The sequence below is a fragment of the Aplidium turbinatum genome, chromosome 11, assembly GCF_918807975.1.
Source record: "Aplidium turbinatum chromosome 11, kaAplTurb1.1, whole genome shotgun sequence".
In the NCBI taxonomy this organism is placed as follows: Eukaryota; Metazoa; Chordata; class Ascidiacea; order Aplousobranchia; family Polyclinidae; genus Aplidium; species Aplidium turbinatum.
In genome coordinates this window covers 13,536,466-13,562,255 of record NC_137482.1, presented here as the reverse complement: position 1 = coordinate 13,562,255, position 25,790 = coordinate 13,536,466, and the positions used below count along the sequence as shown (strand labels likewise).

Below are 25,790 nucleotides of genomic sequence, written 5' to 3'. Positions count from 1 at the left end.
CTTTTTTCAAAAACAAATTATCGAGTCTCAGAATTTAAGTGAATTTTCTCGTAAGGACCACCTTACCCGACCCTGTTATTTGTGCAAGGACCACCCTATTACCCTACAACACATGTTTGCAATGTTCTATTTGTTTACTTGTAACATCACAATTTAACAGGTTAGAAAGGTAAATTGTAGAATTGTGTTTTTTTGGTCTACACTATTGTTTAACTAAGAATCTTACATGCAAAACCCTTAAAAAGTAGTTTTTTCAAAATAACTGCTTTTTTACTCAAGATAGGCATATTCAATGTTCAGAAAGCATATAGAAAACCTTGTCTTCTGCATCTTTAGACACCAAAAGCACACCTCTAGCTGAAGCGGTTTTCGAGATATCCAAATTTTGCATTTTTAGGGGGATGCGGAACTTGAGGGGTCTTGTGCACCCTCTAAATTATCTTCAAATTTAAAAAAATTTTGCAAGACCTCATTTTTTGTAAGGACGAAACTTTTTAAGGGTTAGGAGCAGTAAATTTCAAAAAAATGATTTTTAAGGACCACCCTATTGTGCACACAATGAATTTAGTTTATTTGTGAATTTCTAAAACAAAACTATATTCTTCAATATCGAAGCCGAACTGCGACAGTGTGAATCAGCCATTAAAATAGTGGGTTTCCCGAAGTCCATTTTGAAATTAGACTGTTTTATTGATTCTTTGATTGCTAAGATCAAGTGTATTTACACTAGAAGGGGTTTTCATTTGTTTGAGTAAGTTTTTAAAAGTAGTTCTAATTGATGGGGTTTGTTTCATAGTCATAAAAGATCAATCATTATAGACTTTTGACATCGCACCCACTGCATCAGTACTTGATTTTGCTTTAAAAAATCAATAATTTGCTTGTAACTTTTTTTCTGTACATTTTTAAGACAAAGTTCTATGGACTTAAGATAGAAACATGTTACTTCTGCAGCATTTAAGCCAAAAACTAGCTTTCTAGTGTAAGCGGTTATCGAGATATGGCAAAATTAGCTATTTTCAGCTCGTTTGGTGAAATTGCATGGCCACTACATTTTTCCGCAGTTTCCACTAACCGCAGTTTCCGCTTACCCTAACCCTAACCATAGACTAATCTATGCTCTAACCCTAACCCTCGCTGATCGCAGTTTCTGCAAATATTTTTCCGCAGTTTCATTTTTCCGCAGTTTCCGCTAACCCCAACCCTCGAGTTTGTTTGTGGAAACTCCGATTAGCGAGTTCGGCATTTTTTAATTTTTTCTCTCGATCTTTTCAGGGTACAAACTGAGGGTACGAACTGTTCAGGGTACGAACTAGGTTGCACCCTTTTATAGGAGGTCACGAGACTACGTTACTTTACTTAGACTACGTTACTTAGACTACGAGACTAGGTGATAGCAGTGCAAAAAAGGTTAAAAACCACTGATCAAAATTTACAGGACAAGCAGTTGTACGTAGCTTTTGTGAGCTTCACATACATCGTTTCGTTTTCTACTGCATCTCCCACGGTGTTCTTGCTTTCTCTCACAATCTTCAGGATTGGAACTCCACCAAAGTGCTTGGTCGCCTTCTCACAATTGTGTTACATCTACATAGTTTTGCGTCTGTCTACTTTGTTACGTGCCGTCTATATTCAATGTGTTGTGGCCATGTATGTTTAATCACTGACAAATTTCTTAAGCTGGAATATCTTGTCTATGCTTAGAGAAGTATCCTTCCACAAATAGACTTCAATAGGTTTTCAGACATAACTTTACCAGTTCATTACTTTTATTGCATTCCCCGGAGCTGGTATACAAGTCCCCCTCCACCACCCTTGGCAACTCATGACAAAGAGGAATTGATCAAAACATGTGAATTGAAATGTGTGAACAGTGCAGCAAAGGTAAAGTAGTTTCACCCTATATGTTTGGTTGAGTCCTGTCTTTGTCATGAGTTGCCAAGGGTGGTGGAGGGGGACTTGTATACCAGCTCCCATTCCCCTTGCCTTCCTAGTCAATGGACTGGGCATCGAGTTTGAAAAGCAACTTCCACTGTCGAGTGTCGATTGCCATTCATGCACCCACAAATCGGCTACGGTATCTCTTAGATGAGCTTGAACTCGCAATAACATTTTCTGGCTTTTGATTTTTTATCAATTTTATGGTCTCAATTTATCAAATATTCAGCTTTCTGTTACACGTGGTGTTTTATATGTACGCTGTTGTTCTAATATTCTAAAGCAGAGGTGACGAACCTGCGGCCAGCAAAACAATTTGACAATCGCTCATGCATTAAAGACAAAAGATATCTCAAAGCTGTTTCATGCCTTCTCTGGTACACCTTTCCTTTGCTAGTTGCTACAGGTCGAAGCTGACAGATGAAAATCTTTATGTGCAGTTGAGAGTTGCCACATCGTCTGTTCGACCTAATATTGAACGGTTAGTCAAGCAAAAAACTTTCTAAAAATCCCACTAATTTTTGATTGATTGATTGGTTTATTTTGTTGTGCAATATTATTAACAGCAAAATCATTAAATGATGCAGCACGCTTCACGAACACAATTGAAACAAAGAAAAATAACAATGTACACTGCATGTACACTGCTATGCAACAAAATTCAATGCTCAAATGTTATTTTTTAATATTTTATGCTTCAATGCTGCATTAGATAGCTTCAGCTGTATGATTCGCATGGGCTTTTGTTTGTTGTTTGAAAAAGACAATTCATTAACTGATTTTTTGTTTCGAAGCATAATGGTCGAAACATTTCGTCAACTTGAGCAAAAAGGATGTGGAGTCAAAAAAAGCAGAAATCATACTCATATGAAAGCAAACGCTTGAACTGGAAAATTAAACTTAGAAAATTAAACTGTCTTTAGTGCAAATACTGTTGCTCTATCCTTTTTGCTCAAGTTGATTTGTTTTTACTTTTACTGCTGTATGTTTCGATTCTGCGTAAGATGATTTCAACTGTGTGGGTTTTATTAATTTTCTTTGCCGTTTGTTACTTTTCATGAATAATATCTTGAGTCGCTTCTAAAAGATTTCATAGTAGGTTACGATTAAGAAGTTATGTGGCCCGATAACTCATGTGTAATTGACAAAGTGGCCTGTGACCCGCAAAAAGTTCGTCACCCCTGTTCTAAAGCTTTGCAAATTGCAATATGAAAATTAAAATCAATTTACCTTTAAAATCAATTTACCAAATCAAATTATTCGGTAGGAACATTCTTTTTAACTCAATTTTTAGATTCTTCAATTGGAAACTCTATCTTTTGCTTTTGTGATTTCTTTTCTTCAATTCAATTTATTTTTCTTTGTCAGAATGCAAAAGAAATGATATTGTGAAAAAGAAATACAGTAACAAAACTAACAAAAGGAAAAGGTGAACATTTGCTTTCTCATTGCTTTAAGAATTGGCGCTCCTGGAACAACTGGAGCGCCAATTCTTAAAGCAATGAGAACACGACTGAACCCAACATCACAAAAACAAACTAATATACACAGTTACACACACATATTGAAATTACGTAACGGACTATCAAAACAAGGACTATTTACAGATTTCATACAGAAATAAAGTGTTCGCAGCAACGATATTAAGTAGCCTATATATTGCAGAACAAATACATAATATGGCAGCTCATTATATATCAAGATAAAATAGTTAAAAAAGCTTTGTTTTTTATATTAATTTCCTGCACATGTAAGAGCATAAAAAGCATGATGATATAGCAGCATGATTCTGTAGCCTTAACGAAGTTGCCAGGTTTATCATTCTTACTTGATAACCTACTGTATTAGAAATAAACCAGAATTTAGTTATAAGAGTTAATCTTGTTTTACTTCGTGTGAAAAATATCTTATGTTATCACAAACACAACCAAACTTGTAACAATGTAAGTTTTTTTACTTCTTTTACAGTTGAGTTTAATTATTTTTTATTTGTTCCATTTAATTTTTTAGAAGTGAAAGAAAACTCTTGGTATATCGAAAAATTACAAAAACAAATATGAACAAAATGAAATAATTTAACAATAATTGTGCTGTATAGAAAAACATTTCAAGTTTAAATTTGTTTTTTGACAAACTGCAAATGAAGAGTAGGCTACACACTCTCAATATATTCAATCCAATTTAATTTATTTTTCCTTGTCGGAAAAAAAACAGCAATGATAAAGTTACCAATAGTTTACGGGAACAAACCAACAAAAGGAAACGTATTATAAATCGTATTATATACCGTATTATAAATCGCACATTATGCAGCATAACTTAAAATAGTTGTTTTTCTCAAATATTAAATCTTGTAACACTGAAACATATTTGACATTGTTGTATCAAGTTGATTTATACCTAAGATAATCTAAGAAAAGGTCATTTTTTTGTGTCTAAGAAATCTAGCAACTCTAATTCAAATAGGTAAGAGCAAAATAAAATGGCTGAGGGAACTGCTTGTCTGCTTCTCTTTAATTTTTGAATATGTATATATCTGTTGAGTGTGAACTGCTAGTTGGTCAATTGGTTTTGATAGGATAATTTTAGTTAAAGTCTCGAGTAGTTTGACATAAACAGACAAACAAGACATCTTCATTGTGCTGGAAACAAGTTAAAGGCTAACTTTTCGAAGTGCTTCATTTCTATCAAAAACTTGTTATTTCAAGCGCATTGTGTTTCTTTTTGTGTATGTAAACTTAGGTATATTTCTTTCGTGCCTCCATTAAACATTTGGGTGCATACAACGATGCTTTTCATATGTTGCATGGCTTACCTCGCTATGCTAGTGTTCGCACTATTCAAATTGAACAAAATGTCTTGACCTTTGCTCATCATCATAATCCATCGTCGGTTTGTTCCCCACTAGTGGGGGTGGCCGATTGTTTCCGCGCAGCAATTGTTTTTATCCCTTTTCTCCATTTCACCCTGTCCCTTGCATCTTCCTCCTTCAGTCCGATTTTTTTAAATTCATCCTTCACTTGTTGTTTCCACGTTCTTCTTGGACGACCGCGTTTCCTCTTCCCATCCACCTTTAGATCTAGTGCCTTTCTAAGAAAACTTCCTTCCTCCCTCCTTATCACATGTCCATACCATCTTACTCCATTTGCCCTTGCCATTTGGTCTATAATCTCTCTCATCTCTAGCATATCCAACAATTCTTCAGTCCTTTTTTCCCTTCTCGTTTTCACCCCACACATTGCTCTCACCATTGACCTTTCCGTTCTTCTCAGGATTACCAGTTCACTCTCTCTCAATATCCATGTCTCGCTACCATATAGCATTGCGGGCCGCACACAGCTCCGATATACTTTTCCTTTCATCCTTAGTGAGAATTTTCTGCCATACAACATTTCCCCACATTCCCTGAACTTTGCCCAGCCCAATCTTGCCCTTGTTGTCACCGCTGCTTCACATCCACCACTTCCATCTATCCGATCACCCAGATAACAGAAGTCTGTCACTGTTTCGATGCCATGGCAGAACTCATCATCATGGCCTTCCACTTCATTCCTTCCTTTACTGCATTTCCCACAAACAAAACACTTCGCCAATCTTGTTGCGGCTCTCTTGACATTAGCACATCTTGCATGTATGTATACCCACTTTCCACATTCCTTGCATTGCATTGAATTTCTCATCACTCTCTTGCCACATATTCCACAGGGATCTACTTTGCTCTCAACAACTGTTCCTTCTGCTCCACTCACCATCACTTTTGCTGAAGTACGCAAATCTATTTGCAACTTCATGTAGATGTCAATCTTTAAAAATTTGTTACATGAATGCTCTCTGCAATTTTGACGCTCTTGTCCAATCGTCATTTTCAATAATGCCATTCGCAGTTTACTCTTTGACAGTTCTTCGCAATAGCATTATCTGTTAACTGGGATATTGAGGTGTATATATATATTGTTTGTTTTATGCATGTTTGGTAGTAATGGACCAATTGGTCTGATAAAAATAAATAATAGACAAATAGTAGACAAATTTTGAGTAATCAACATATAATATTATTGTCAAATAAAGTTTAGGAAAAACAAGATTTACTCAATGTGTTCGCCATTTGCGTCAATAACAAGTCGAAGACGCTTTGAAAACGACCTGCAAGAGTCACGAATAACTCTTTGAGGTATTTAGTTCCAATTTTTTTTCAGATTAGCCTTCAGCGCTTCCAAACTTTAATGGTGTTTAGTCGAAACCTTGTTCTCCAGGTAAGACCAGATGGTAAAGTTTAGGGGGTTTAAGTCTGGGGATGAAGGCTATTCTTCTTTGGAAATGAAGAATAGCACATTGGCTGAAAGACAGTTTTGCGTTCTGATAGCTTCATGTGAAGGGGCAGAATCTTGTTGGAACGTTCAGTTACGTTTTTGAAGTGTTTCTTTGCCCAAAGCAACAATAAACCCTCAAGAATATCATTTTGGTAGTTTTCTTGTTTCAAGTTCACTCCTTGATCCACAAAAATCAATGGACTCCTTCCTGATTCGTTGACTGTGGCCCACACCATCACTGATGCGGTCCCTTGTCTCCGAGTGACTACCTAGGTTTCCACGTCACCATCTCTTAACCAAACACGATCATTCTGACGTTAAAATGATGCTGGACATCAAATTTCTTCTCATCACTGAACACAAGGTTTGGCAGCATGTCTTCTCCTTCAATGCATGAGAGTAGAATTCTGGCTCTGGAGAGACATTTTTCAATATTATTGGCATTTAGCAACTGTTTCTTGTGTTTGAATGGGCTCATCTTGAAATTCTTCTAGAGAACTGTGAACATAATCCATAGGCCACATTCTCCTCCTTTGCCAGTTTTGAACTGGATATCACTTGTAACATTAATTATATTGATCACCCTGTATATATATATATATATAGGTGATTAGTAATTATTATGGCAAGTTTTTGTTCTAGTAAAAAGGTGAAAAAATTGCATTAATTTTTAAGGAAGTTGTGATAAAAAGTTGCATTTATGTATGAGCATTTCAAATCGCAGAGTTTTATTCATGTGAGTTAACCTATTCACATACTGGTATAATTCCAAATGTTTCTACACATTGTCTGTTGAAAATTGATGGTCGTCTTTCTATGGTGCATTGCTGAAGCTTCACACTATAGTACACAAAGTTGATTGGTAATGTAATACTGTAATGCCACTGTAATAAATGGATGGGACCAGGGATGGTTAAAAACTTTTTTTTGTCTTGGTTTTTTAATTATTTTTGTTACGTTTTTTTTTACACTATTTCCAATTGTTTTATACAGTTTTTGAAGTAACAACTGTTTTCATTTTTCATAACAAAGAACTGCAAAAGAAAGTGTTGAATTATAGCTGCTGAATAACTTATTATCATATGTAGCGGACAACAGATAACTTATCTTATCCGTCCATACCTAGCTGTAATACACACTAGTTTGCTTACAATACATTAGTTTGCTGCAGTTTTAACTAAGTTCTGTACGTCTTTAAAGTCTAATTGGTGAATTTGCAGTTTAGTTGACTGATACAAGTTAACTAACTTATTGACAAAACAAGTGGCGGGTTTCAACACTAAATTGGCAAATTCTTTTAATTTAAATTTAATAAACTTGACTTTTCCAAGTTAGTGTGGTATGGTATGTATCTTTACCTTTTTGATTATTTTATCACACTGTACAGTGTACGACTGTATGTGTACAAACTGTACACTGTGTGCAGTGTGTGGATCATTGGTGAAGTTAAAAAAAATTTTAATAAAAAGTTTAGTGACAAAGTTTCATTTTGGTAACTTATCGATGTCTTGATTATTTCAGAACAAATATTTCAGGGAAGCAAGAATACAATTTTTAGCTACCGGTAGCTCAACTTAATTAGTTAAGTTTGGGAAAAAGTTGGCTTGTTATCATGGCGTGCGTGTTGCAAGCTTTGAAACAAAACCAAGTGAAACATGGTCATTTAGCTGATACAGTTTAACCAATTAAGACCAAGATCCAACTTTTAATTATTTGAATATTTTAACAGTTATAATATATATCTACCCTCAAAATGGGTCTGCTACTATTCGGTGAGTCCGATTCGGTGAGTTCCTAACCTTTAACCCCTAACCCTAAAACGGCAATGATAATTAGGCTACGGTACCCAATAATTTAAAAAAAAAATTGAAAAAATCCCCTGTTAAGGGATTGGACTCACCAAATCGGACTCACCGAAACGGACCATTCCGCTCAAAATAATAGGATAGGCTTGTGGACAAAATTTATTCACCCCATTATATATAATTATTCTACACAGATTATAACTCAAAATATGTATTAAAGCTTTGGTATTAACAAAAAGTTTGTATAGTAGTGATGCACTGGAGGAAAAATCTTGTCCTGGCATTCCGGCTAGAGAATTGTAACTCTAATCGAAGGCCAGAGGATCCTCCCTTGGTACGGTAATATCTACGGTACTTCATATCAAATAATCAATATTCCAACTGAACGATTTTTGGTCTACTATTCTCAACAAGCAGTAGCGCACTTTTAACCACTTGCGGACGGATTTGTTTACCGACAGCGATGCCGCTCAGTCGGGATTAAATTTAACATTTTCCGGTGTTTCCCCTAAAGAACAAGACATAGTGTTTCCAAAAATAATTTAAACATTTGAATTTTCGAAAGACTTATATATATATCTGCCATCCGTCTTTTCGTCATGTACCAAAATGCGTAAATATACGTCCGCCGTCTTTTCGTCATGTACCAAAATGCGTAAATATACCTCCGCCGTCTTCCAGCAACACTTTTTCTTTGTGTAGGCTATAAGTACGTAATCCAAGCTGAAGTGGTTAAAGAAGATACTTTATGGCAATATTTAGGCTCCTTTCAAAGAGTTCATCAACTTTTAGTTAGCTTTCAAATTTGGTAATGATACAAAAGGTTAGGGTGGATTTCACCAAGGTGATGAACATGACCACAGGCCACTTACCAAACAACTCTGATTGGTCAACATAACATCATGGTTAATTGGTTATAAAGTGATTTGGCTTAATCTATAATTGTTAGCAGTTTTACAATCAGACTTTAGGACGGAGCCACTGTTTGGACTTTGGAACTGTAGTTTGTTCCATCACTAATCTATAGGAAACTCTTTACCTTTCGATTGCTTGTAATGATAATGGAAGTATGACCAGTAAAGAAACAATTGTGATTGCTGTGTGTTCTGCAACTTTTCTAAATAAGATTAATATTTCATGAGTAGTTTTAAATTACTTTGAATTTGGTATTAAGGAGGTTATTTCTAATTAGCCAGTTCTTTAAAACTACTGTAGTTCCAATAAATTGTGATACCAGAATAGAAAATCGTTAAAGAAACATTTGCCGCTGCTCTACAAGATAATGGCTTTCTTTTTTACATGCTTTCATTTTACTTTTTTGAGTTCACTGCTAAAAGAAGTATATAATAGGCACTTGGCCCACCTTGGATTATTTCACACTGATCAAAGAAATATTTAGTGCAAGGATTCTCACAAAAAATTGTAAAGTTTTTAAACAAAGTGTAATTTTATCAATGCTTCAATATAATTCAATAGCCTAATTTAGAAAGGATTTAAAATCAGGAAACATGGTTTAATAATCAGAATTTATTTTGATGTACGGTCCTTTATTATTACCATTTTTTATCACTCAATTCATATCATAAAAATTTCTACGAGGTCCAGCCAGAAATTGGTGAATTTTACCACAATTTAAACAATGTGAAATGTAGCAGAAGCTGGTTATTTTCAAAAGCAGCAATATTTCTATATTTGAGACTGTTGCAGCACAGTAGGGGAACGTTCAAATATTACGTAACGCCTTCGAGGGGGAGGGGGGGGTTTATGCAAAGCGTTACGTTAGCGTCACATCGGGGGGGAGGGGGTTCAAGCAAAACGTTACATAACGCTTTCGAGTACGGAATGGTAGTTTTTTGTGCTGAATTCGTAGTGAAAAAGCGTTACATGGGGGAGGGGGGGGATTGAAAAAAGCGTTACGTTGGCGTTACATGGGGGAGGGGGGGGTCAAAAATTCGGAAAAAAAGCGTTGTGTAATATTTGAACGTTCCCTAGGTATCAGTCAACATAAACTTTCTTTTTAAAAAACAAAAAAGTTATCACAATATATGAAATTCAAATAGTTTGCAGTAAACTGTATTTTTTGTTTGAACAGCTAGCCTGTATATATTTATTGTGTAACATTTTGTCTTTTTCATTACCTGATATTGATGTGGTTCAGTTCGCTAATTTGAAGATGAATTCTAATGAGCGAAGTTCTCCAGTACGATCTAGAACACTGGAATACAGGTATTGGTGAAATCCATATACAAGTAATTTAAAGGATCTGTTTTATTGCATTTAAATCTTCAACTTGTTAGTTTATTCTCATTAATGTTTCATGGAAACTAATGGTAATATGATGATAAAATAAATGTAGAATGAGTAAATGTGACATTTGAAACTTATTTTATGTTTAAAGTACCAGATGGTAGCGTCACTGGGAATATTTAACCTCATAGTTTATGAAGTATAAACCCCACTTGTGTCCTTTTCAAAGCAATAAATTTATTGGCATCATTGTAGTACTCGTGTGTAGTAACTGTACCATTCTATTTGTTGTTTTGATGTAGCAGTAGCACCTCTCATATTCTATTTAATAATTTATGAAAAAAACTATATTATATTATTTTACCTTTAATGCATTGCTCACATTGTTTGATTTCCTTTTTTGCTATTGATACACTTGTACTAGCTTGTTTAACATGTACTTGTACAATCATATAATTTCAAGACCTTCCATTTACCGACCCAGTAATTATTTATGTTATACATGTTTGTCAAACATGTTTGTCAAGCCCTATGGCAAGGTTTTGTTTTAAAAAACTAAAACAAGTGAAAAAAGGCGTAAGAGCAGTATTTAAAGTCACTCTTTCTTCAGAATCGCACACTTGGGTTTTACTTTACTAAAGATGCCATACCACACCTTCTATTTAAGTTACTTAGTAAGCAAAATTTAAGCTTTTCAAACTAACAAAACTTTGAATGGACATTGGACAGTGTTTTTTTTATTGGCAGATACAGTGTTTTTGTGCAATAGATATTGATTTGTCAGGTTCAAATGAAGCTGTTGTAAGAGTTTGGCGGTCTACAAGTGTAAACTAAAATAAAAATGGCTTTAAATGTTTTCCGCTCGCTCTTCTCAATCTACTAGTAGCATTATTTGTTATAGAGTTCATGTAATGATGTCACTTTTTTACAAGAGCTTTAAAAGTTTGATATCACCAAATTCCCAATGCTTGTAAGTGAAGCAATATACTGTATTACAAGTTCTATGACTTGAATGTAAAGCATTATATATTATACAACTTATCTTGCAACAACGAATTCTTGAATTATGTTCTGCACAACTAATGGCTGGTTTGTCGAATGCAACCCTGCCTGTGGGACTGTGGGTGCAACTTGTAAGTTATACGTGCATAAATTTATGCATTAAATTGGCATGAGTCAAATTCTTTTTTCTTATTTTGAAAAGAAGATTTGCTATTTATTTTTTGTACACATAAAGTGCATTTTTTGCTACAAGGCTTTGCAATATTAATGTCAGACCATATTGACCAAAGAAATATTTTGTGCATTGAAAACATGCCAAGAAAATAACATTTTAGTCTTTTAATTGCATGTGGTATGATGTCTAAGTTATTAAATTTGTAGAGAAAACTGCAAAGCTCGTCTTGAACTTGAAATTAATCAGGGCATTTTTTTCCCCAGGCAAGCAATGAAAGACTTTCACATCATGTTTCCGTCGCTGGAAAAAGACATTATTGAATGTGTCCTTCGCTCAAACTCTGGTCATGTCGATTCCACTATTGATCAGTTGCTGCAACTTACTCAAGAAGGCATGTCTGACTCTGGGAGAAAGTAAGGTTTGCATCGTAAATAGATTTTGCAAGGCTGACGTACAACACTGACACTTTTTCTCACGAAACAGATAACATCATCAATTCATCATATCTATGACACAATTAACACGTGTCCCATATGTTACATATCAAAAGAAAATCTTGCATAGATCTTGTTTTGAACAGCCTTGAAAGTAGATTTAATGAATTAATCTATTAATAACGAAAGTGCATGTTGCTCGTCGACATTAAGAGCCATCAGCCCATCATATCAAGCAATTCTTATCGATTATATTGCAGCATTCGATCACTTGAGAGGTTGTATTACACTTACGATGAAAGCACACACGCGAACGGCCGCTTTCCTCCAGAGGTATGCTGATGTTATGGCTTCTTTCAACAAGCTATTCTTTGGTTTGTTTTACGTTTGTGAATGTCAATGCACATCTGACAAACAGCTGTAACTCAACAACTGTTGGATTAGAATGTTTACTTCCTCGTCCAGACTAACCAAGAACGTCTTTTTTAAATTGATTTGCTTGATTCGTTCTACGTCTGCAGACATCGAATGTTGTTTGATAAAGTCAAACAATTCAAAATTTGTATTTTATTTATTTTCAGTATTAATATTATAGTATTAATAAGGTTATATTTTGAAAAGACTGATAGACTATAAAAAGACTGATAGTGAATGGTGATAACAAACCACATGTGAATGTATATCACATTGGTGAACTGGTGGCAGCAGAGAGTAAATGCAAATAAAAGGAACGGGTTAGCAGTATAGCAATCATTGACGTTTTATTTCCGGACGTTTTATTTCCAGACGTTTTATTTCCAGACGTTTTGTACAGCACAGTTCATTTTGAGTTGAATGTACCAAGAGTGATAGGAACATTGACATCCATTCCTATCATCATGATTAATGCTCCTAAGTGCTGTGGTATTCTGAGCATTCCAGTCATTCAGTTACAATTCTTGTACCGACACCATTAAAGAAAAATAGCATGTAGCCTACTTGAACTGGTAGAGTTGAGTTCTAAAAAAACCCATTATGAAGAATTTTGAGCAAATAAAAAAAATTGGATATTTCATCAAACGACAGTGCTCACCATGCTGATGAAAATGAACCTCAACCAGGGTTGGTTGATTTAAATCAAATGATTTAAATCATTGATTTAAATCATGATTTAAATCAAACAATAAAAATCAAAAAAATCAATTAAAAAAATCAAATGATTTTTTATTTGCTAAAATAAAAATAAATAACATCAACAAACGTTTCACTGCTTCTCTGTAATACAAAAGTTATATTTTAATACGTAAGGCTATAGGCTATGCATGTTTTGAAAGGCAACTTAGTTTACTTGGCAGTTCACAAACAGAGTTGTTCACTAAACATAGTTTTTAAGCGAGTTTTTTCCACTGTTGGTCTGGTTCAATCAGAAGTTCGAAATCCATTGGGTACTGCAAAAGCTGGCGAGCTTGTATTTATGTACAAACTTTTCAATGCAAAATAAACTGCAATTTTTGTGTCATCTGAACTTTTATTGTTTTGGTATGGTACGTCGGTAACATAATTATATTACACAGTTAAACTTTCTTTGCAAAAAGTCTGGCTGTAGGCTATGCATCAGTTGAGCAAAACAGCAAAGTGATGCGTGCTCAAACGTAAGGAAAGATCTTAGTGTAGTGAGATGACAGTCTGAGACGTACCTCAATCTCGATATGCACATTATGATTTAGTATAAAGCAACATATCACACCTACTTAAAAATATGTGCAATAGACAGGCTAGCCTACAATATGATAATAAAAATGATTAAACACTTGCAAAGCAAAGCCTTTCAATCAATCAAGGGGTTAAAAATAATTCTGCTATCTTACTAAAATGATCTCTTCCCCCAAGTAGACTCGACGCTTTTTTATATAAAAAAAATCAAAAAAATCTGATTTAAATCAAAAAAATCCGATTTAAATCAAAAAAATCGGATTTTTTTGATTTTTTTAAAAAAATCATGATTTTTTCCAACCCTGACCTCAACACTTATATGTTTGCATCAAGGGTTTTCAAAATATGGCCATTTGAAATCTGCAGTGTTTCTTCAAAAATTTCTAACTTTTGGGGGCCTTGGGTCACTCCTAAACATTAATATTTTTTAAAAATATTTTACACAAGGTGTTTTTGTATAAAATGGAAGCTTTTGGCAGGGTAGCCCGTAAAAAGTTCAGAAGTTGATCAGTTTGAACAACACTGATGTACTTTGGGACTTAAGTTAAAAATGTATGTGTATGTAATGGTTATTACGGGAGCAAGTCTTTTAGGCGCTGACAGTTAGGCGCTGGTCTAATAGGCGCGCACACTGTGGCGTCTGGATATTTAGGTGCGGACCAATGTGGCGCCCGGTCATTTAAGTGCTATTCCTAGTAAAGTCTGTAGATTGCATCAGCTTGCCAGAAAATTATATCATGGCTGCCGTGAGTGAAGCTGCTTAAACCGGCAATGCTTTTCACACAAAATGTTATATTGAACAGAAAAATATATTGTTGTTTTATTGATTTATTATTGTTTTATTTGTTGTTAGTCCAAGTTTGCGTTGGTGAAAGCTTTATCAATAAATTATTCAAGTTTCCGAACATTATTGAGTTCATTTTTAGTAAACTCTTTCGCGACCACGGACGTATACACACGCCTTGGGATTTTTGCCATGATGACCAAGGAAGTATCCCTAACGTCCAAGGTTAAAAGGCTTATTTTAAGCAAAAAAATGTAAATGATGGCAGATCCATAGTCTTTGCCTGTCCTTTTTTGGCTAATTAAAAAAAAATATTTTGGCGGTGCAGTTATCAGATGAGGATTTCTTAAAGATGGGGACGCAGTGGATTTTTTTTCTTTCACTTTTTGGAATTGGCAGTCAAAACTGACTAGGCAACCCCTTACTTTGGAATTTCTCGATGAAAAAGACTGTAGGCTAAATTACGTAAACTTTTTGCTTAAAATTATAATATACATAACGTTTTGTGTGAAAAAGCATTGCCGATTTAAGCAGCTTCACTCACTGAAGCCATGACCAACAACGCACACGTATTAACAAAAGAACGTATTTTTCTGTTCAATATAACATTTTGTGTGAAAAAGCATTGCCGGTTTCGGAAAAAGCATTCAAAAAAATAACATTTTGTGTGAAAAAGCATTGCCATTTTAAGCAACTTCACTCACTGAAGCCATGACCAACAACGCACACGCATTAACAAAACAATATATTTTCGTGTTCAATATAATATTTTGTGTGAAAAGCATTGCCCTACGCCCCTCCCTGCCAAGCTGATACAATCTACAGACTTCACTAAGAATAGCACTTAAATGACCAGGCGCCACAGTGCTCCGCACCTAAATATCCAGACGCCACAGTGTGCGCGCCTATTAGACCAGCGCCTAACTGTCAGCGCCTAAAAGACGTGGACCCGTTATTACATGGTAGCACTATCTTGCAGTCGTGTTGTTTTGTATCAACATTCAATCAGCCAGGATTGATAATTAAGTGAACATCTTTTCAACCATCCAGTTGCATCCTCGTGTGAGTTCGAACCATCGTCACCATCCTCCCAAGTACACCCCTACCGCTGACTTTGAACCTCCGCCTTCTCCCTACACATTCTCCACACAACCAGTGCAACCCTTTTCCTCTAGAGATCAAGAACAGAGACTTGCGACTGCACAAAAACATTATAGGTTCGTGTCATGTTTAAATATTTGCATTTAACAAATGTGTATAGTCATCGAGATCTTAACTTACGTAGCATGTTTTAATGTTTCAAGAGATTGGAATCCCCCGTTGCTTGGCACTTTACCACACGATTTTCTACGCATTGCATCAACTAAGCGCCAAGACAATCCAAAAAAGGTAATTAAGTTCTGCAATCTTAATAAAGTTCTGTAATCGAACTTGCGGATTGTTGTTGTTTATTTGTCAATCATTGACATATTTGGCAGAGAAGCATCTTGAATTCTGCTATGCCTTGGAAGCTGCTTCATTGCCTTAAATTGTTTACACAATTACATTTATAATAGGTTAGCTTTTAGTTTAGCACTGGTAATCTCAGACGGGCCTCGTGGGACCTCTTATAATTTGTTTTCTCCTTTAATTTGACTTTGGTTTCACGCATAACACTATATTGTTTTCTAACAAGCTTTAGAAGTAGCTCATGGTAGTAACGCGTCATTCAGTTTTTCAAATTTATTTGTGGTTACCGTAAACGTTTGTCTCATTGGAAAACTTGGAAAATGCACTTTACGATAATATTTGTGTCAAAAATGGTCAGATCACTTCAACGCACCATCACGTCCACTCATCTCGACCCTCGCAATCGATGAGAGCTCATCATCAATCCTCGTCTCGTCAGAGCTTGCCCGGTCAGGCCGCAGGCAAATCCTCCCCGACTTTCGAACGTTCCAAACATCGGCCATTGGAACGGCGCAAGACCACAGGAGAAGTGAATGTGGTTTTGGGTCCAACAATGAGAAACGAGCGCACGTCCCAGCAAAGGTTTGTCATCAGCTAGCAAAAAGTCCATGTTTTTTGTAGTCTGCGGACGGTTAAATATTGGTTGACTGGGATATAGTGAGAAGTTTCCTTTTTGCTTCATAATTTATTTACTAATAGTTACTGTTATTTTAAAAGCGACATCCATTCATCCATGTTTATTGACGTTTTAAAAGCAAGGATCGATGCATTGTTCATATAAGTTGTAAAATGTAGTTTAGTTCGTATCGTTTTCGTTCTTTTATGATCATTCACTTTAACAACTAGTCAAGTTTTGACAAATCCGAAAAGGAAAGCACGAAGTCGTACGCTGGTTTTTTTTTCGCTGACACTTTTCGGTCATTTGTCCGAAATGACTTGAAAAAATTCGGTCATTTTTTATTTGTTTCGGTCATTTTTTTTGAGAAAAATATTTCCTTTCAAGTAGCTGATACAAACCAAAATTTGCACTTCCTGACTAGCTACAACATAGGCGCCAACTTTTTATGCTGTATTGATACATAAAACAATAGATAAACTAGCGATCGGCAGCAGGACAACATTTTTTTAATGCAAACCGCAACAGCTTCGCGATAAATAATCACTAGAACGAGGAGGATGCTACAATTCCACACCAGACAAAATCTGTCATTTTTACATTGATTTAACGTCTGCAGACGTTGAATCAATGTAAAAATGACTGATTTTGCTGCCTGCGACATAGCAAAAATCTACCATTTTGTGTCGATTCAATGTCATCAGATGTTGAATGCACCCAAAAACAACATAATTTGCTACGTAGACGGAGCGTGCGTTTAGCTTTATGCGCTTGCAAACAGACTCGATGTTGCTTTCGAAAGTCGAAACCTCTGCAGAGAATTGTCGCGGCAGTGAACCGCTCGCTGTGAAAATGAACTTAAAGTCTCGGCACGACGTAACCACTTACCAACGTAACAAGGGCTGGTACAAACCGCATTGCGCACATGCGGAATAATCAACGCAACAACGGACTCGCGCAAACTGCATGGCGCACACACGACCGTTGCTATAGAAACCTGATTAAAGGCGGGAATATGCGCATATTTTGTTTTATCTGCAACACGAAAACAGGTCAGTCATAAAGTTGAAAGCAGGTCAGTCATAAGTTGCAATATTGTAGTGAAAAGGGAGCTATAATCAAACGTCTCTCTGTAACTATTTTTCAAGGGCTGTTTACGGATGTCAGCAACTTCTAAATTTATTCAAGGTGACGTGCTGTTGAATTGATGTAAACGTGAATGATTTTACTTTCAAATTTCTTTTTTGTGTCAATTTGCTACAATTTTTAAATACGCAATACTTTCTTTCGTATAACTATTTGTATGAGAGAGTGCAGACTCGACGACCTCCTACGCCTTCAGGGCTACGGTCTTTCGCACTCTCTCATTGGATGCACACTGTCAGTTTTTATTTTATGTATGTTTCGGCGTTTCGCATCCAAACAAAAATAAAATGACCATCCATCCATCAACAGGTACATTTTCAAGCGTATAATCAAGTTAGTATTTGCATTCCATTTTCAAGACATTGGCATTCCATTTACAGTATACCTTTTACTTTTTAGTAAATCTTTTCGTCTCTTGTTTCATGGTAATAAATCTAATTCGTTGCTGAACTTTATGTTGTGCTTAGCTTAAAGAGTCGCAGTCCATCAACCGCTAGTTTACGCAGACGCATGGCATGTGTTTGCTTAACCGAAGTGGTCGAGTTTTGTTTATAATAATTAACGGTAGGTCGAACGTAGCGATAACTCCGAGTGTGGCCATAAAAGCAATCCTAGTGTGACGACATAATTATGTCATCCATCTGCGTGACATTTTGCTGAATTTACGTTGCTGCTGATGAAACACGCTTTCGCCCCCACGGCCAAAATAACAATTAGGCGCCTATGAGCTACAACATTAAGTTTCGCTGAGAAACGTTGTCGTGTTTTATCTGAGAAAACTTTCTTCAACGTTCATCAGCGAAACTCAACCGTGGAACACCCGAATTGACTATATATTTTTCGGACATTTTGACCGAATTGACTATTTTTTTTTCGGACATTTTTCTAAAAAATCGGTCAATGACCGATAAATGACCGAAAAAAACAAAACAGGACTCGTACGTTGATATAGCTTGTACGCTGGTCTGCTCTTATAATCGACTTATAACACAAGTCAAAAAAAAAAACTTTTTAAAAGTAGTTCGGATTTTGAGAACTGATTTAGAGTAGTTTTGGCTTGGCGAATCCCTACATTGGCTGTACTGTACTTCTATCACATCAGATGTTTAAAGCATGACCAGCAAAAATTGTTATTTTTGGGAAAAAATGACATAATTATGTTGTGCGGTGCTATAGCCAAAAGTGTGTGCCAGAGAGGCCAAAGTAGCTTAAATAAGTTTTTTGGCCTTAGTTTTGCTTCAGTTTTTGTGATTTGATGCAAAACATTGGCAAAGAGAGTGCCCAGTTGTTACGTTTAGCTTGCCACTTCTTGTTTGTTAATAATTTTGCCCTAAACACAAATTAGCACCAATGTTCATGGTCGTATTTCAGCTATTTTGCCCCCTGGCACAAATGACTGGAAACACAGCATTACCTATGCGTAATAAACCTAGCGGTAAACATGCCTTTGTGGCAGAAATAACAACTTTTTGTGATCATGTCTCAAATATCTCATGTGATAGAAAAAAACTGAGCTCAGATTTGGATTCAGCACTAGCAAAATTACGGTAAACTGGTTTTCAAAGTTTAGGCCAGAAAAATCATGTTGACCGGTGTAATGTGATCATCAGCCTGAAAACTTCACAATGCACTCAAAAAATTCCTTCAAGTACTTTTGAGTTGTTAAAGTGTTCAACTTCTTACCATTCATTGTGCTATACTGACTGCAACACAAAGAATGTCTGCATGCGTTGATCAACGCTTCTGCAGAAATTGATCATTCAAGTGGCAGCTTGCATGCCCAGCCACTTTACATTTGAATGAAAAACACTCATTAACACAACCGAATAATTTTTATCACAAGGATGGTCATGGTTGAAAATCGTAAGGAGCGAAAAGTTTCCTCTCATCGTCATCAATCACTACGCAACACAAGGTTGTATTACTGGATTTTGCTTTAATTAATCATTTTTATGCAAACTATTAATTACTTTTTATTTGAGCTTCATTGTCATGAGCTATCTCATTTTCATACCTGGGAAACGTAAATTCATTTATTTAGCATAAAATGAACAATTTTCAACCAACAAAGACTACAACCTCTTGATATCGTTTATGTTTTGTAGGCAACCTTAGTTTTACAGTGCAGAACCATAATTTTGTTGGCGTTTTTATTGTTGATAAATTGGATTAAAACAGTTGTTTAAACAAATAACTTCAAGGCGATTGTGTTGTTTAGTTCTTTGTATTTCCTTGTAAACACACAACTAAACTGAATTGTTATCTTTTACTGACACCTTCGCCACAATTGTTACATTTTTGTTCTTACGTATGTGGTTTTGACCGGTTAAAACTGGTTAACTTTTGCTACAGCATTCAATTTACGTTCGATTTCACCATAATTTGTGGTTTGTAGTCAGCGCTTTCATCTGCGTTTGAACGACTCTCTGTTTGTTGTTCCTGTAGACCAGGGGTGGGGAACCTGCGGCCCGCGGGCCGAATGCGGCCCGCGTAACTGTTCCATGTGGCCCGCGTCAAAATTTCTTTACCCAAAATATATTGAAACAACAACTCAACCTCAAAAAAGAGTAGGCTCTGCAGTCTGCATTCTCGGTATATTGCGAATGGCCTTCTATGACTAGTTAATCCATCATAGAAGGCCATTTGTAACAACAATGTGTATGTCACAATGTGACCAGTTATTGTTAATCGGTCAGTTATGCCATTCGTGAAAAGTGTTTTGCAGAGTAGCCTTCTGCTCAAATTTCAAAATTTTACGTTGTATAATGGCTTCTGGAAAGAAAAGAAAGATTGGTGATGAAGGCAGAATGTTCCAGAAAGTGCGGACAAAATTTCGAAATTTTTAGTGGCCCGCGTGTGTTATTTCTCATTTTATGTGGCCCGCAATACTAAAAAGGTTCCCCACCCCTGCTGTAGACCCACTTATTTATCTTTACGTTATCGGCCAGCTGTGGGAAGTTTTCTCATCAATGTGCTTTGTATACTCGGTTGAAGTTCTTCTTGCGGTAAACATGGAGCGCAAACATCAATTTGCTGTTATTCCTAAATTAGTTGCAGATTTTGCTGTTGATTGAAGTTGCTTGTTAATTGTTACGCGTATGTGTTTGCGTAGCATAAAAATCTTGTACAGGAAGAATAGGAAAAGTGGTTAGTGGTTACGTCATACGGAAGATAATTTATCTCCTTTCTACTCAACGACCAGCAAGCTTTGCCCTTTTAATATCGACATTCGTTCTTAGCTCAAATTCCAGCCCTCGGCGTAGAAATAGCGAAGAACAAAGTCAGTACGTTGAAGACCGAAAATTTGCTTTGCTTCTACAAAACGAGGAGTTCCTCAAAGAACTCCGTCGGAACGAACAATTCTTACAAGAACTTAACAAAGGTAAGCTATTCGTCATCTGGCGAGTGAAATTCGAGTGGGCAGTGTATTGATCTCGTTTTCATTCAAAAGTTGGTGGATGGATGATCAAACCATTGTTGGCTCCACAAACACTTGCATCATTTGTATCGTTTTCGTTCGAAAGAAGATTTGTTTACTCGTTATAATTTTTCGGACAACAAATCAGTCGGTATTTACAACATCTGTAGACACTGAATCAATGTAAAAACGACTGATTTGCTATCTGGGATTCATCTTATTTATTTCACTATGTGCTGTGTTTTAATTGAAGAGGGTGCGGTGATAGTTTATTCAATGATTGCGGTTAAACCCCAGACAGCAAAATCCGTTATTTTTACATTGATTCAACGTCTGCAGACGTTGAATCAATGTAAAAATGACAGGTTTTGCTGTCTGGAACGTTTGTAACATAGTTCTCACTAAAAAGACAGCTATTCTAATTTTCTTAAAAAGAGTTCTTTGCTTGTGCTGAGAAAGAGATAAAATATCTTGTGAATGAAATTAGATACAGTTTTTTGAACATTCCACCACTCCGAATTAGTCAGGTGACTGCTCGATTGAAAATTGTTTTTCTTGACTTCATGCTAACATACATCTTGTTTGCCAACACTGGTCAGAAATAGTTAACAAATCGTTTCGCGTGTGTGATTATATGAGAAAAAGGTTTTACTTCAGTGAACATTATAGTGATTTACAACTGAGCGGTGAAGGCCCATCCAGCAGTTGTGTTATTTTTCACATTGATTTAACGACCGCAGACATCGAATCAATGTAAAAATGACCTATTTATTGGTTTGGCAAGAACAGAAACACTTCATGTGAGTCGGTTGGCAAAACCGTAATGGTTTTCTCTGTAGGATTTCACTTTGTGTTTGCAAGATAAGCTGGTTTTGCCAACTAAGCCCCAACTACAGGGTAATGTAGTTTAACGTCGATTCAAACGTTCATGACGGCGGGCATCTAAATTCTCATGACGAAGAACTCCCTAGTCCACATGGTAGGCACTTTAACATTTCCCACTCGTCGAAAGCGTACTCGCGATTCAGCTGATTTTAGTCATGTGACTCGACACGTGATATTCTGATCGAAAAATTTTGATATAAAGAAATTTAACTGAATGCTTCGCTACAACCAGCGTTGCCTAATGGTTTGGGCAGAGGAGTAATAATTTCGATTTCGTGGGTTCGATTCCCACCCTCTGCTAATACTATTTTTTCTTCTGCAACTAAACTGAGTGCAAGAAGGATCTTAATGACTGCAATCAATGGAGTTTATAAGGAAAATTGTGACTAAAACACAAAGCAATTTCACATTGAAAAGCAGGCGCTCTTCGACGAGTGGGTAATGTTAAAGTGCCTACCAGTCCACATCGGTTTGGAGAGGTGTTGCCAGTTGCCACAATAATTTCTATTAATTTATTTTTAGGTGGCAACTCGCGTGAAAACAATCAAGTTTCCGCGGCAGCCTCTCGCAATGTAAGTTGATGAGTGTTCTATAAAATAAGCGACTGAAATATGATTTATAATTCAACCTTTGTCATTGCGTTGTTTAATCGAAAAACTCAACATGCAGCCTTAAAACGCGACTGCAGTGTCCGGCTGCTGCCCCAATCCCATCTCGTAATATTTGATGATTTGTTGTTTAGTTTCAACCGATATCTGTTGATCCTCTGCAACAACTGCCATCCACCGCTCGTCATACAAATGTGGCTTCAAACGAAGGTATTTTAGTTGAAATGTTGTTTAGTTTATCGCCAGATGAAGTTGAGCACTTTTTATTTGGAATATATACTGCACAAGTGCACATGCATAACAACTATCGTTTTGTTTGCTGGGAAAAGTGAAGCGACCACCTTTTCGGTGATATGTGTCTTGTTATGAAAGCTTTTTAGGTTTGGTTATAGAAGCAACACTCTGGAGCGTTTCAAGCCTGCAGAAATCACTTATTAGAATATACACTAGGCCTATACAGTATAACAAAGCAGGGAAAGAGGGAAGCTTATAATTTTGTTTTACTCGAATCCTTGTTTACTTTGTGCTATGATGTAATGTACATTATAACTAATACCCCGAAACAAATAAAAGAAACGTTTGAACGCACACCCAAAATGCATGGTTTGCAGGATGACAAAATCACTTCAATGTAGCCAGTTTGGCCTTTCTGTGGCTAGATTTTAATTCTTGGCTAATGGTTAATTTTTTTCAAAAAGCATTTTGATCAGGGATGTTTAAAACATTAACATTTCTAAGATAATCGAAATTTTTGAAATTTAGTTTCAGTTTAACACTTCTCTTTCCAACAAAATCCGCTTTTCTTTCATTGTGAAATTGTAACAAACCCAAAGACTCATAAAAAAAATTTGCTAAATATTCAGTCTTTTGTGGATGCAAAACTTTTGTAGGTGTTTTAAAGTGTTGTTTTTTTAGTTTTGGGAGAGAGTTTGCTTTCTTGTATCAAAGACAGGCAAGACACAACAATACAACAGGGTTGAGCATCACAGTATAACAATATATTTTACATATTTACAAATAGATTAACAGTCAAACGTTTTCGGCTAATTTAAGCCCTATTTTTTTATGTAGCTCATTTGTATTGTATCTGAAAATTTGTGATTTTTTTTTGACATAGCTCAAATTTGTACAATTTTCTCATGACAACTTGGCAACTCTAATGTAAATTTCCATACCGAGTACTAATAGCCTGCGCCTATATTGTATTTGCAATACCATCATATTATTATACACTATAACTTTGTAACCAGTTTTATGAGGTGTATATTTACTGAGTTCTAAATTTAAAACGAATTTGCTTCCTATTGGGTTAACTGAGTACCACTTGTAAATTTCAAGGAAACAACCTTTTCTTTTATTCATCAGCGTACGGTAACTCACTTGAAATGCCTATTCCAGACAATCTGAGTTGTGAACCTGTCGTCTTTACCTCATTAACATTATCACTGTGACTTTCAGAACTAGTCAATTCATAGGCCTTCCAATCATGCAAAAGCTAACAATTTGGACAGCAACACTTTCAATCTGACAACTCTTTTTCAACATTTGCACGGAAGATTTCTCCCAATGTTCACATAGCATTTGAAGAATTTTTTTTTTGTAATGAAATCTCTCAAATTGTTTTTGGTGCTATGGGCATGTTTTGAGGAGGAATGGAGGTGATGTTTTAAGAATAGCGCTGAAGTTGTGAGTGGATGGTCGTAGGAAACAAGGAAGACTCAAGAAAACTTGGAAAAGGCAAGTTGAGGAAGAAAGCAGCAAGGACGTCTTGACAAGAGAGGAAGCTTTGGACAGATCAATGTGGAGGCAGGGTGTGAAGACGATTGCAGCATGTCGAGGTGGATCTGGTCACCCTCGGTAACGGGGGCATTCCGGATTAAAACTGGAGTACTGCTACTACAGTAATATCATAGCACAAAACTAGACAGGAAGGAACCTTTTTTGAAAAAAAAGCTCAAGCCTTACACTCTAATTGTAGTGCTTGCTTATAAAACTAAAAGCTACTTTTTGTAATGAATGTTTTTTTAGATTGTTGTCAACATTTTCTTGTTAAGCTTTCTCAATTTTTATGCAGGGCATCGTGATGACTCAGAAGACAAGGATTTCAATGACAGTTTGAAGCACATGAGCAAATGTAAGCGACTCTTGTGATTAAGCTTTGCATTTAACAAAACATTTTGTATAAGTCTTGTTCGTAGGCTAATTATTCCATCGTAAAATGATAAACGCAGATGAAATTTATCATCGTAAATTTAACCTTACTTCAGCTAAAGTTTTCCATTGTGAAAATCTGAACTGTTATTTAATGTACATTTAGAGACCATAGCAATATGGTCGCCATGATATAGACGTACTACCAATTTACAAAACTTTATTAACTTTTACAAAATAACGTAACTCTGAATCAAACTACAAAGTAATAGCAATTAGCCCATTTTACAATCGTTCGTTTATCCAAGATGGCTGACCTTTTGTCCAAATTTTTCGACAAGCATACAACTGCTGGGGCTGAGCATTTAACAACCTAATGAGGAAAAGAAAATTGTAAAGTTCTCCGGAAGCGACAAATTGCGCTGATCTCAACTTATTGATTTTTCAGCCGCCAAGAAAAGCTTCAATGAAATAGCGAAAAAGTTTTACGCCAAAAGAAAGTCTTACAAATCATTGGGCGACACCATAGATCCAGTGTTTGCTAATTGTAAGTCGAGTTTTGATAGGACTGCGGTTTTTCAGTCACTTATTACGAAAGGTAGTTTGTTTGTACGAGCTCTCTTTAGCCATGCAAAATAATTACTTACGATAATCACATATAAATATACCTTGTTGCTAGTGTCCTCGAATCTTCACAATCGTATCAACTGCTGATATAGATAAAAACTATTGTTTTAAAATTGTAAGCTGCGCTGCCAATGTTGCTCTTTTAATCCAGGTTCTGTTAATTATCTATGGCGCTATTATCTTTGCCCCATTTGGTGGCTCATGATATTTGAACAGCCACCAGACGTAATACTATATTGCTGCTGACGTTCCCACGATATAAATCTTCAATTCTTTTCCTCAGGTGAAGACGACTCTCGGAGATGATTGCAACCGATCGTTGATTTTGTAAAATATCGTTATTGCTGCGGATGTTCCACTTACTACTATTTCATATAACGAATCTTTATGAATGTTTGTTCATCAATTACTTTCGCTTTCTTGAAAATAAACACCTTTATCAATTAAGTGCAAGTACTTTCAGTCTCCCATTGCTTCATTTCAGAATTCGAGAACAGTGAGTA

General features: G+C 36.0%; 1 protein-coding gene across 2 annotated transcripts; it reads left to right on the top strand.

Annotated features, from left to right (window-relative positions):
* The first annotated feature begins 10,149 nt into the window (after nt 1-10,149).
* LOC145779439 (CUE domain-containing protein 1-like) lies at nt 10,150-25,734 on the top strand. Of its 2 annotated transcripts, XM_082591029.1 has the most exons (13): nt 10,150-10,279; nt 11,741-11,890; nt 12,172-12,244; nt 15,438-15,604; nt 15,692-15,776; nt 16,195-16,418; nt 19,442-19,513; nt 20,838-20,980; nt 22,424-22,473; nt 22,644-22,719; nt 24,584-24,643; nt 25,109-25,207; nt 25,571-25,734. In XM_082591029.1, exons 1-13 carry the CDS (start codon nt 10,227-10,229, stop codon nt 25,591-25,593), a joined length of 1,275 nt encoding a protein of 424 aa, XP_082447155.1. In that variant the 5' UTR covers nt 10,150-10,226; the 3' UTR covers nt 25,594-25,734. The 2 variants fall into 2 exon arrangements, with proteins under 2 accessions (XP_082447155.1, XP_082447156.1); XM_082591030.1 differs by lacking the exon at nt 19,442-19,513.
* The last annotated feature ends 56 nt before the right edge of the window (nt 25,735-25,790 follow it).

What these genes read in the sequence shown, in the direction of transcription:
- LOC145779439 (XM_082591029.1), top strand. Translation starts at nt 10,227, where the DNA reads ATGAATTCTAATGAGCGAAGTTCTCCAGTACGATCTAGAACACTGGAA. An exon ending in CTTACAAGAACTTAACAAAG is followed by an intron (nt 20,981 to 22,423) that starts GTAAGCTATTCG and finishes ATTTATTTTTAG; the next exon opens with GTGGCAACTCGCGTGAAAAC. An exon ending in AGATCCAGTGTTTGCTAATT is followed by an intron (nt 25,208 to 25,570) that starts GTAAGTCGAGTT and finishes TCTTTTCCTCAG; the next exon opens with GTGAAGACGACTCTCGGAGA.